The sequence below is a fragment of the Simochromis diagramma genome, unplaced genomic scaffold (assembly GCF_900408965.1).
Source record: "Simochromis diagramma unplaced genomic scaffold, fSimDia1.1 OVJJ01000208.1, whole genome shotgun sequence".
Lineage (NCBI taxonomy): Eukaryota > Metazoa > Chordata > Actinopteri > Cichliformes > Cichlidae > Simochromis > Simochromis diagramma.
The window spans coordinates 164,964-178,503 of NW_024386789.1; the positions used below are offsets into that span (position 1 = coordinate 164,964).

Consider the following 13,540-nt stretch of genomic DNA (forward strand, 5'->3'; position numbering starts at 1 on the left):
GGTAAAATACTGCCCCCTGGTGGTGCAAGGTTTATTTAAGATTCGCAGCGGGTAATTACATAAAGTACCTTTTAGGACCAGCAAACTGTGAAGCACCATAATAACAGTAATGACAATAATAATAAAAAAAATATACATGTAGTTGTCCTTAAACATCACCACACATGTCAAACATTCATGAAACCCTTTCAATCAAAATGTAGCTTCTGTTGAGACAATCAGTTAGGGTCAGTTGATATATTCATCAGCTAAGGACAAGTATTGATGTGTGTGTGTTTCTGGTTATTTGTGATATTTTGCAGGTATAGTTAAGATTAACAAGTGATGACCACTCATGGCTTGTTTGATTTTTTTTTTTTTTTTTTTTTTTTTTAATTTATTTTTTTTTTTTAAATGGCCTGAGTGGTCATTGGGAAAGAACTGCCATAGACCAAATGACCTGAAACAAGGATGGGAACAGTCAGTTGTGGAAACGGAAGAAAAAAAGTAAACTATCAGTGACTAGTATTTTTTGCAGTTGCCATCTTGTTTTGTTTTCTGTTTATTGTGAACCAAAGTGACCGTATTTGAATAAGAAGCTAGGCATCGACAAAGAGCTGGGTCTGAATGAGAACCTAAAAACACCATGTACGTCTACATCCTGGCATCTTATCTATTCCTTTTTTCTTTTTTTTCCTCGCCTGTCCCGTTTGGTTCTTTTGCCATCAGAATTATTGTCTAAAGGCAAAGAAAGATGCCCAACGGATTTCTTTCACCAAATGGAAAATCCTGGCCTTGCTGTATTGGTCCATTTGATTGACCTTTGTTTTTATTGTTTATTTTACTTTATTTTCACTTGCTACACACGGGACAGACATGACTGGGGGAAAGAAAAGGGAGAAAAAAAAGAGAGGTAGGGAAAGAAAAACAGCGGGGAAGAGGAACGGTGATAAAGGGCAAAGAAAAAAAACCGAAAAAAAACAAACAGACAAAAAATACATATATCAATCACCTGGATCACCTGTCGAGAAAGAAAAAAAGAGGAATATAATAAATATCATTTCGATAATCTAACAGTAAATAACAGTAAATACTAAATATTAAACATTATTGTGCAGCACATAAGATCGACAGCGCACAGTGTGCTTTGAGGTAGGAGCCAAAAAGGGTGTAGTTTGTGTGTGTGAGCATGCGTGTGTACACCTGTGAGCGTGAGCGCGCTTGTTTTTAAAAGGTTCCTTCATGTAATGATCTGCTAGAGGGTGTGGGGAGCCACATCCCCGTCCTCCAGGGCATGAAGCAGGTATGGAGGAGATCAAGGCTCCAGACATCCAGAGGCCCTCAGAGCACAAGAGACCAAGGAAGACCAACAGAGGGGCAGCCGCGCCACTGTCCCAGAAAGAGCTGAGGAGAGTCCCAGATGAGGGGTCACTCAGCAGCCGCGGAGCAGAAGCCAGGGGGGGCTGTGCCAGAGTGACCGAGCCCCAGGCCGAGAGGCCGAGGGCACCCCAACCCCGAAGGGGCCCGACTGAGCCCCATGCTCCAGGCCCCGACAAGCAGCCACCAGGAGTGAGCCGGTGTGTACCTGGACGCCCATCCCCGGACACCAAGAACCACCAACGCACCGATGTCTGAGGGTGTCTGCCACTGACAGGGGGAGTGGTGGGGGGAGATAGGCCTCCATACCTTGGAGGGCCTGAGATGTCCCTAGAGAGGTGGCGTCTGATACCCAACCTGACATATAGACACAGACATACAGGCACACACAGAAACGAACATCCATTCCCACCCTCATGCTCTCATATGCAAGTACTCAACACTCACCCAACGTGGAGACAGACATAAATAGACACTGTACACACAATCACACTCCCCAAGCGTACTCTATACCCCAGGTCTAGGTACCCTTGCATCTTATCTATTCCAAAGTAGCTGAATCTTAAAACTTATCTTCCTGGACCGTTTTACTCTGAATGGGATCATCAGCCATCATAAATCCACTAAAAAACTTACTTGGTAAAAAGTGAAAACTCTACTTTTTGTAACAGTGCAGTTGTTTTATGTTGCCAATCATCACTTTGAAGCTAGGTTCACTTCTTTATTATCTCTGTGAGATCAAAATATGCTCACTGTGTTGTGCTTATTCTATCATTCAAAGTTTAAGTATTACAGGATTGTGAGGTGTGCCAGGATTGGATTGATTATTAGCCAGCATCTGCTATTTGGGCTAAGACTTTAGACCAGCAGTCCCCAATCCCCGTGCCGCGAGAGTTGAAGCTCGGGTGTGAAATTTATGGTTTATCGCTATTTTAATAAAAATCATTTTTATCATTAACTCTGTTTCCATGGGTCTTTTCCCGTGTGTTATGAATAAATCCTCCTTTTTTTGGTACCAGTACTGGTTTTATTTTGTTGTATTTATCCGCGACACCTTAACGGCCGATCCGTGAAAATATTGTCGGACATAAACCGGCCCGTGGCGCAAAAAAGGTTGGGGACCGCTGCTTTAGACTGTATAGAAAATTGGAGGCCAGTGTCAGGATTTGACCACACCCATTTTGATTCTGGGGCCGAAAGTCGCCATATTTGAACAGAAGGTGGAGCGCTAAGTTATCACCTGTAACGCTAACAGATCAGAAACTCCAGTAGGTCAGGTTCATCACCGTCATGTGTGTAATCCTTGTCACCTTTATTTCCATACATGGCCATTTGTTACAATAGTGGAAATCCATAATAAATAAGCACCATAGATGATCCGCAGAGCAATAACAAACATTTAACCTTCGTCATGAGACATACATAGGAGAAAAGTAAAAGGCTGTTGGAATCAAAGAGTTAGACCAGCGTGTACATGTGCAAATGAAGTCAATATAACAACACTGTATTTTAGCTCTTTAAAAAATGGTCACATTGCCCAACCAAAAGCACGCTTTCACATATAATTGTACTGCCTAAGGGGCCCTTCGGGGATTGACTGTCACTAGTTACACCTCTTGATGTTCTGATTAACGGTAAGATGCTGAAGATAACATTCTCACAAAACTCAGTAGTACTCACTCATCTTGGGAGCAGACATTTGAGTGTTACAGTGAGTTTGATACTTTCTCTATTGTTTACAATTTTCTATCGGGCTGGTTTGATCAACGACACATTACATTCACTATAAAGATACATTCTTAATGCAAAACTTCCATTCAATTCACAATTCACTTTCACAAGAATTGGCACCTTCGAGGGACTCATCAGCATCAGCAGTTTATTCCATATGTCTTTTAAAAAAGCTATTATGGAGAAGTATATGCACCACATCTGTGGACAAGCAAGCAACACTTAATTTTTCCTAGTTCAGAACACTTCCCTGAAGGCACAACCAGGAAACTCCATTGTTTCTTTGAGGGCAGTGTTCAGCTTCGTGTGCCAAAATCAACATGGCTTCCAGGCAGGCCATTCTGATCTCTCGTGAGCGAACTGAGGCGGTCTAGCTTTGGTATTTTACTGTGTACTGTAAATGGCCTTCATGTACTGAGGCACATATCCCATGTGCTAAGCTGAAAAGAACCTGTTATATTATCTGTACATTAAAGGTATGTTGACATCAGTGAGGATCAGAGCGAACCAAAGATTGAGGCTTCGCCATCAAATGAGTTCGGGAACCATGTCGATGGTGACGAGAGGCACTGGAAGAGCCTGAGGATAAAGAAGAGCTATGGCAGAAGTCCCATCTGTTAATGCGTTTGCTTTTTTTCCCCCTCTGAAAAGAAACTGTTTGGAAAGAGTAGTTTTCTTAAACCTGCCTTTGTGTTGCAATATACAAATTGAACCTGCTAAAGCTACCACTGTAGTTAAGGAGTCAGTTTACCCAAATAGTACAAAATACTCGTAATTAGAAGTTATAAGCTACTCAAAAACTTTCATTTGCCCAGATTTGAAGATATACAGTACATGAATGGGATTTTGGCTAGCACTAACCTAGTATAATTTCAGTGTCTGGTGTTTAAAAGATTAAAATTATATTTAAAAAGGGTCAATTTGTAAAAGTTACAGTTCTTTTTTAGAAACTAACATTTTCAAATTCTGAAACAGAAAAGCGTTTGCTAGCTTCCTCTACAGCCTAAACTGACCCTGCAGTATAAGACACTGTTTGACATTTTGGGAAGTGTATTTGCTTTCTTGCCAAGTTTTAGCTAAAAAGTCCAATACCATTATGCATACTAACGCTAGACATAGCTACCTCGGGTTAGCATGAAAACCACAACCTAATATTTTCTTAATATTTTAGTTTTTAAGTGCCCAGAAAATGAAATTATATATGTTAATCAATTAGCTTTGCAAGTGTCAGTGAAGTTTTTATATATAAGCAGTACAAGGCCACCATTTTAACTTGTGTTACGCTAGGCTAACTGGTTAGCTACCTTTATCAAATGAGCCATTCCTAGCAATTTCTGACCAAAAAATCTATGTATGGGGCCAAAATGCTTTTTGAGGTGTATGATGAAGGAAACACCACCTGTTAGGTGTATAATGACTTATTACTAACAGGTGTAAATTAAAGTCTTTTACCATACTATGCATAACAGCTTTTGTCTATTAATGATTCTTTGTTGGTTTTAAGTTTTTATTACTAAAATGATATTTTGATCTAACAAAAACTAATTACTTTCCCTTTTTTAAAATCATCAACAAAGCAGAATAACTGTGAAGTGTAAGAAAATATCTCTAAGGTATTAGCTATTTATGTCTTAGCTACCTATTAACATGTTTACGCCTACTTTGAAACAATCACTATGAAGCTGTGTTCATAAGCCCAGTAGGCTTTTGCATTTTATAATCAATAGCCTAATAGCTTAAAAAAAAAACTTCTTAAAAAATGGCTCTTTACCAATGGTTCTAGAGCCTCGTGTTTGTGCCCCTAAGCTAGGCTCAATGGCTATTAGCTTTAGCGCCTTCTTTGACATACAGGCATGAGATTGGTTTCACACTTCTCATCTAACTCCGCAAGACAGCAAATAAGTGTATTTCCCAAAATGTGAAGCTATTGCTTTAAGATCCCATACAGATAGACAGCAGTCCGCTGTCTTAAGTTGCACACTTTTAACACAAAATCCATTCAGTTATTGTCCTTTTAAAGTAGTGGTTAAAGAAGTCAGTGCTATCCACTTCATAAAATGTTACATTATGTTCCACCATTCATATCCAGGCACCTGAACTCCATTTGTAAGACAAACCTCTGCAGTAATCACAGGAGGGCCATCTTTTTAAAATGAGTTTGAAGCATGCGTAACAAAATCAAGACCACTTGCTGTTTAGTAGAGATGATCCTCAGAAAGAAAACAGTCAAAGTTTATTTCCTTCAGAATTTTCTATCTGATCTCTACGCATCTTTTTAACGTTTCCTGAATGTGCACAAGTAGGTTTTCTTTATTTTCTATTTTCAGTCTTATTTTGAGTTAGGACCCATACCACAAAATGTCCCCCCCTCCCCACCCCCCACCCCGAGACAGATGAGAGGCCGTGTATCAAAGGTCACTAGTCCTTGCACCAAGGGCCAGATCGCCCAGCGTGGCAAAAAAATCCTCCATTTCCTTTTCCAAGAGGCGGTTGCGATTCTCCGCATCCTCCCGTGCCCGCTCAGAGTTTCTGAGTTTTATCTCCAGCATGCGCTGCTTCTTCCTCTCCTGCTCCATCTCCTGTTCCAAACGCTCCATCTGGGCACACAGAGCAGCACTAGACTCTTCCAATCTGTGTGGAAGCACAATACACACAGAAAAGGTCACGGACATTTGCCTTTTTTCTGTTTGGCTGAACCACCCAGTAAAGCACATTTCAAACAACTTCCTACCTTCCCAACATTTTGTCTGACCCGTGTGCCCAGATTAATACTAATGTGATATTCTTGGCATTGGAGGAAATAAAACAAATCTGCCCTGCAAGAACCGCTGTTAGCTATCTCTCTCTCTACATATATATATACGTCTTACTTGCGTAATATAATCTCTATCAGTTTTCTGCAAACATTTCCAACACTATCTGGAGCTGAGCTACCAAAACTGGCACACAGGTATAGCTTATAGTTCTTATCTATAGCAGATAATAACATCATCACGTTGCCTAGCCAACACCTACCAAGGGCTATAATGACCCATTTGCAGCATTTATGCACCTCTAATGCCTTATAAGAGCGTTGTATAACTTTAATTTTGCAACGATAAAATTTCCTTTATATCCAGCTTTAATTATATATAATATATTATGATGTCATCATGTTGCCATGCAACCACCTAACAACAGACTAAAATTATAGACCAAACAATGTCGTGTCCAAATTCATGGGCTGCATCCTCCTGAGGACGCATTTGTAGACCGATTACGTCACAGCGACGTGCCGAAGGCTGTCCAAATTCGTAGACTCCTCCGAATGCAGCCGACAAATGCGTCCTCCTTTTCCCCAAATTTGAAGGATGGGTCGGGTGTGTCCTTCGTGGCCCACCATATCCCAGAATTCATAGCCCAGCCAAACTCCAGTTTCTGCCAATGGCGGCCGCTACTAAGTTTTAAAATTACTCTTATTAATCTTTCTGGGTCACAAAATAAACTTTTAACATATTTTCAGGCAAGAATGTGGGTGTGTAAACTTCAAATATCTGCTCGGTTTATCAAGATATTGCATATTTGTTTTAAATGTGGGCTTTTCTGAGACATCTGTTACCCACCAGCTCGATAGCTAGCCGAGAGCTATTTATTTCCATGACAGGCTTTAGTTGCAAAAAGGGAAAGGTTTTTGAAAATACCAGTTCATTTTCAGTGTTACAGGTAACAACATTTTAAGTGTTAACACACTTAAATTGGTGTGTTACAAACTGAGCATAGGTGTGCTTTAACCATGCCATTTGGGTTTAGTATAAAAAATGGTAATTTGAATTATGGTAAATATACAATCTTTTGTTCTGGGAACTTTTTCCATCTCAGGATGTATTTCATATTTATTTATTCAGTCTTTATTCAGTGTCTTCCTGACGTGTTCCCCCAACTGTAAAGAACAGCAATACGAAAGTGCCCTTTAAAGGGCTCACAGCAGGTTGTAACTGAAGTACTTCCATTGGTTCTGTGCTAATGAAATAAAAGCCTGACATCCAAAACCATAAAGTTCATTCAAATGTCGTTCTATTTACCATATAAAAGACCGACACTACTATTATAAGTTTGAAAGATCCTGCATCAGAGACTTACTTTTGGATCCTGGCCTCATATGTAGTCTTCTGTTTTCTCAGCTCGTCTTTCAGTCCCTCTACCAGGCTGCTCAGTGTTAGTTTTTCCCCATCTCCATCTTCGGACATGATAATGGACGGCACCCCGGCTGCCGTGGCCACGTTTCCATTTTCACTGCAGGCTGCGCTGCTGCTGCACAGCTCCATGGCCTCGCAACTGTCCTGCTCTGAGCTCGCGTCTGTCGTCATCCCTCCATCCCTTTCTTTGTTAATCTCTCTGTGGCTTTCTCCACCTTCCACCACACCTCCACAGTTCTGGTGCACCGGGGGCTCGCTTGCTGAGTCCGGGACAGATATTTCACAGGAGGACGTGGACCACGGTGTGCTGGATACACTTGGAACGCTCCCCATGCTAGAGGAGGAGGTCACGTTGTCATACGTGGACAGCCTCTGGGACGAGCCGGTGGAGTCACGGTCACGGGTGGACCGTTCCCCTGAAGATGTGCGCCGGTGTCCCCTCAAGGAGGACAAACCGTTCATAAGCCAGTTGCCCCCGCTTCCACCTCCTCCACCACCAGAAGACAGACTGGTTGTATCTGCTGCGGAGCCACTGCTGCTGGTTTGCTTAGCTTGCGGCTGGGAACGAGGCGCTGAGGAGCTTTTGAAGGAATATTTCCAGGAAGGCATGGTCTTGGCTTGTTTACTCGGACTGATTACCGTCTCACCCTTTCCCGATGAAGATCCAAGTTTTGGTCCAGGGTTTGGGTTAGGGGTCTGAGTGGGACTGACGGCTGCACACAGCTTGGTGTCCAGGGATGAGGCACTGCTGTGCAGATCTTGGTCTGGGTTGGAGACGGGGCAACTCTGAAGGTCCTCTTCAGAGATCCAGGCTCCCAGGCTGCGGTGTTGGAGATGATGCCCTTGGATGGGGATCTCAGTTTGGGGTAGAGCTGGCCCCTCCTGTTCCCTCCCTGAGTACAAACGGTTGTGTTCCCTGATGAGGACTGTCATCAGGTGCTGGACAAGAGAAGTTCCTAGACAATACAAATCACATTCAGCCGGTGTCGGTATAACTTTTTTAGTTTTATTCTAAACTATCATTTTTAATAAATAAATTACAGAAAAACAGAACCTTAATTGATTGTCATTATTTTGTCTGTACCTTCCATGATAGTGACTGGGTCCTCCATCTTCGGTCTAAGGATGTTAGGTCCAAATACTGTGGCAAGGTTCTGGACACTCATCTTGTTCTCATTACAGTGGGACTGGACCTCATCAAGGAATCTAAGGAGAGATATAGTGAAAAACTAGAGTAAAAAACTTATTAGGCTACAAAAGCCTAAGTTCTCAACCTAACGGGTGAAGTCACTCACTTGCATATGTACTTGAGGAGGTTGTAGTTCGGTAGAGGTAGAGTGCTAACTTGCTTTCCAAGCTCCTGGACTCCCTGATATGAGACAAATCATCCTTATTCTACTCACAGTACCACTCAAAGTCCTCACACCAAAGGTAAACAGCACATACCTCCTCCTCATCTTTGGCCAAAAGCTGCGCACAGGTTAGAAAGTCTTCATATTTGGAGAAGGGGATAACTGGTTCAGGCAGCTCTCGCAGGTACAACTTCAGCAAGGATGCCACTGTGTGGACGTCTGTGTTACTGCAAGTCAGAAAGAAAGATGATTCAGTAGAATTCAAATCAGTGATGATCATAAAAGTCTTTGGCAAAGTGAACTTTCCCATTTCATCCTCTCACCCACCTGTCAAACAGGGGCTTGTCCCCACAGTCGAAGGCCTCCTGCAGCTCCCTGACCAGGTTGGCCTGTCCTGGCATTCGAAAGAGACCTTCCTCATCCAGACCCCTCTCTCTGATAAAGTCCACACACTGCTCAACCAGCAGGGGTGCAAGGCGGGGGCCAAACTTCTTCTCGTACTGCACTGTGTCCTCTAGACGCTGGCCAAATATCCCTGTTGACAGATGGAAGAAACATAACATGTCAGGGCTTTCTGAAGGCACGAGGCCGTAGTTGGTTTTTGGATTGTGGAGCAAGTGATGAAAATATGTACATTTATTCTGTGGGGAAAATTGAATATGACAGGATGTTTCTGGAACAGCATCTTTGTGGTTATTTGTAGCCTTCATATGATTACAAAGATAATTAATAAATAAATAAAAAGTGACAGTTAACATGAACAGAGGAAAAAAAATGCCCAGAATAAATATGCAATTATATGCCAACTTAAATATCTAAACATGCTTAATTGTATACATCCTAATAACTGCAGGTTGTTACCTGTTGTTTGGCTGCAGCAGTCACAGCTGGATGTTAGCTTGCAGTAATGGTAGTAATTGAAAGAACAGGAGCTGCACAGTTGCAGAAAGCGTTTGTCATACCTCCCCAACCCACATTTCACCATGTTCATCCATTCCTGTTCAGGCATTTGACTCTTGTAGCTGGTAATTAATCTTTCATTTATCCCACAGACTTCAGCAGAAACAAGCCAAGTTGAGGAAAATGACAGAGAAGCTTGGAAAGAGCAGCTGAGGAAGCAGAGACATGTTGCATGGGATCTGCTGTGACTGCAGTGCTGCTGTTAAGGAGGGGTCTATGATTTGGCACAGATCTATTCTGGACACAGAGGCAGCAGACTGGCACATTTTGCCTGTGAACTGGAGAGGGAGGCTGGAAATACCACCCAGCCGGTCAGGGGATTCACTCTGAACATACACAGCAAAATCTCCAGTGTTAATTTAACACTGGAGATTTTGCTGTGTAGCTGTCAGTGTATTGACTTTCACTGTGCATTTAGTATGAATGTTGAGGGGAAAGTGAAAATTCTAGTGATATAGGCTAATGATAAGCTAAGCTAATGCGCAAAAATATATTATTATATATTCATTCTATTGTTTCTTTTTCACAATTTTTTTTCTATCTCGTTTTAAAACTTTTCCTTTGGAAAGATAAACCCCCGCGTATCAGCTTAAAAACGCTTCAAAGAACCAAGGATAAAGTCCCCTTCTGGCCACCTGTGCCTCAATTTTATTCCACAACTTAGACATCCACATTACTCACACTCTCATAACACATACATATAGGGCCTTGAGGGTGGGCACGTTAACGGCGTCCAGTGGACGGTCTGTGTATTCAACCCCACCTCTGGCGCCGGTGCCCACCTCTCAATTTTAAATCCATGTAGACATTGAGGGTTCTCGGGAGGGGCCGTGCTAACACCTGCTGCTCTCTGGCAGCAGCACCATGCTCTCCCGTGTTTTAAATGCACCTTAGAACAACACGCAGCAACACTACACATGAGCGAGAGGAGGGAGGTTTGGAGTCTTCACACACCCCTGTTCTCTGCTGGCCATTGGGGCGGGGGGGCTGGAAGGAGGTGTTGGCCGTCCGATTGGGATGTGGGATGCGGGGCCTCCCTGCTGCTGCGGAGCCTGGGGTGGTCTGCTTGCCTCCACCCCGGGGGAAAGGGTAACATCTCCTGGGTCTAGGTGCCGTTTCCCCCTCCAGGGGTGAGGGTACCTGGACCCGGGGTATAGAGTTTGTTTGGGGAGTGTGATTGTGTGTACAGTGTCCATGTATGTCTATCCCTACGTTGGGTTAGTGCTAAGTATTTGTATATGTGTGCATGAGGGTGGGAATGCATGTTTGTGTCCGTGTCTATATGTCAGGTCGGGTCTTACACTCCACCTCTCTGGGAACTCCCAGGCCCTCCAAGGCCTATCTCCCCTCACCACACTCCCTGCCGTTAACTGATGCCCTCAGGGGTCGGTGCGTTGGTGGTTCTTGGTGACCGGGGCTGGGCACTCAGGTATGTACCAGCTCACTCCCGGTGACTACTTGGTGGGGCCTGGTGCCTGTTGCTCGGTCAGGCCTCTTCTGGGGCAAAGGGGGCCCTCGGGCCTCCGGCCTCTCGGCCTGCGGCTCAGTTCACTCTGGCACAGCTGGCTGCCGGCAGAGCCGGCAGGCACGCCACTGCAGCCCCCTCTGGCTTCTGCTCCGTGGCTACTGGGTGACCCCTCATCTGGGGCTCTCCTCAGCTCTTCCCATGAGGGTGGCACGGATGCCCCTCCGGTGGTCCTCTTTGGGCTCTCGCACTCTGGGGCCTCTGGATGTCTGGGGCCTGGATCTCCTCCATGCCTGCTTCATGCCCTGGGGGGCGAGGATATGGCTCTCTACATCCTCTAGCAGACCATTACATGTGGAAACCATTTGAATACAAGCGCGCTGATCCACACAGGTGTGCACACGGGTGTTCACTGTTCATAGACATAAACTACACCTCTATTGGCTGCCATCTCCAAGCATATTGTGCACTGTCTGTCCTTTTTGCTACACAACAAAATTCAATATTTAGTATTTACTGCTGTTTACACTTAGCTAGATTAATGCGATGCTGTTGTGTTTAGTATGTTGCTCTGTTTTTTTTGCTTGTTTTCTCTTCTTTTTCTCTCAACAGGTGATCCAGGAGATTTTTTTTTCTTCTTTCTCTTTTTAAGTGCCCTTTTTCACTGTCCCTCTTCCCTTCTGTTTTTCTTTTCCTTCATCTTTCTTTCTCCCTTTCCTATCCCTCAGTCATGTCTGTCCTGTCTGTAACAACTGAAAATAAAATAAAATAAATAATAACAACAAAGGTCGATCAAATGGACCAATACGGCAAGGCCGTGATGATCCATTTGCAAAGTAAATCCATTGGGTATCCTTGTTGGTCTGCAGACAACAAATCTGACGGCTAAAGAACCAAATGGGACAGGCAAAAAAAAAAAAAAAAAAAAAACTTTTTAAAGGTGCTTTAGTTTTTTTTCCTTTCGAAGACCTACACAAAAGCTAGCATTTTTTGCCATCTTTTCAACGGTCAAAAATCTAGAAAAAAACATGCTAGCTTTTTGTCCTAGCAGCACAAAAAGCTAGCATTTCAGAAAAGTTAACAAAAAGCTGGACAAAAATGCTGTTAGAATTTTATCAGTTGCTAGCACAAAATGCTAGCGTTTTAATAAAAAGCTAGCATAGACAAAAAACTAGCACATATTTAATACAAGATTAAAAAGAATTATTATTTTTCAAATCTTTTTGGGGGTATTAAAAAAGTTCAGATAGTGAGAAATGCTGTCATTGTCCAAAATGATAAACATTAGTGTGACTGGAAAGATGACCCAGGACTCTTTACTCTCATTTCTTCATGCACCAAGTATAAAATCTATCTATCCATTTTCTTCTATTATCCAAATTGAGGGGGTGGCTAACACAGACACAAATACGTTACACTCACATTCACACTTAATGGTAATTTGGGACCTTTCAATTACTAACTGGATGCCTTTGGATTGTAGAAGTAAGCTGGAGAGAACCCACACAGACGCAGGGAGAACATGAAAACTCCACACAGAAAGACCCCAGCAAGCCAGTGGATTCAAGCCCACATTTAAAACTTCTTGTTTTGTGAGAGCAGTGCTAACCTCCGTGCATAGCATTGTGGTATTGCAACTTTTTCTTAATTAATTAGGCCTATGCTAGCTATTTATAAACGTCTGTTATTTGTGTTTCTTGTGTGGACATTTAAGCTAGTCATGCTTGTCATAGATCTTCCCTTATTTTTCCATCAGCCAAGCTTACAGAACTTCTTTTTTTGGGTGTTTTTATTTTCTAAAATTAAGGGAATAAACAAAGATAAATGACTCATTTTCATAAAGAATAGGTCTGCTAGTTGCCAGCAGCTCTTAAACATGCTTTACTAAAGACAAGGATTAAAATTAGATTAATGATATCATACAGTATATTATTTATGTGTTATTCTACATTTATCCCCCTGTTAATATAGAGCTGCTTTGTAACCCAACACCTTCCTGCTCAGCTGCTCCTTATGCCCCACATCATAACCAGACAGGCCTGGTTATATTTCTGGCCTTATGTCGCGTCACACTAGTTAGACATCCTGAGCAGACAGGGTGAGAATTACCTGCAGGCTAAAGAAATGAGACAGAGTTGGGGTTGGAGATAGTTTGCATAGCTCAGCTCAAGTGTGTTACCTAAACATTAAAGACAGAGCAGAGATGTGGACTGCAGTCTTTTCTATTCTAGCAGAAAGAGCAAGTTTCAAATATTTTGGGCGATGTGTTGAGCTTATAAGGCAGAGAGGAAATCTCCTGCACTGGAAGGCACGCCTTGAATTATTGCTGGCAAAGAAATATGAATAATATATCTTGCTTTCTTTTACACAAAGATGATGAACAAAAGCAGTGTTAGCTTGGCTTTTATGTTTGTATATTTTCCTTAGAGAAATATGGATTTTTAGTTGCTACTGATTGGTGGCCTAATATGTTTTTTTGTGTTTCAGTTCAAAGGTTTGGC

The 13,540-nt window shown here is 42.7% G+C and overlaps 1 protein-coding gene across 4 annotated transcripts in view; it reads right to left on the bottom strand.

Annotated features, from left to right (window-relative positions):
- Positions 1-2,412: 2,412 nt before the first annotated feature.
- Positions 2,413-13,540, bottom strand: part of si:dkey-191m6.4 (rho GTPase-activating protein 22) — a 39,154-nt gene continuing 28,026 nt past the window's right edge. For 2 of the 4 annotated variants that reach the window (XM_040023118.1, XM_040023122.1), the window contains 6 exons: positions 8,942-9,149; positions 8,709-8,841; positions 8,558-8,631; positions 8,347-8,468; positions 7,207-8,218; positions 2,413-5,718 (listed from right to left, as the gene is read on the bottom strand). In XM_040023118.1, coding sequence (XP_039879052.1) covers positions 5,496-5,718; positions 7,207-8,218; positions 8,347-8,468; positions 8,558-8,631; positions 8,709-8,841; positions 8,942-9,149 — 1,772 coding nt within the window. In that variant the 3' untranslated portion in view covers positions 2,413-5,495. The remainder of the gene's footprint in view (positions 5,719-7,206; positions 8,219-8,346; positions 8,469-8,557; positions 8,632-8,708; positions 8,842-8,941; positions 9,150-13,540) is intronic. The other 2 variants (XM_040023120.1, XM_040023119.1) reach the window with 1 other exon arrangement.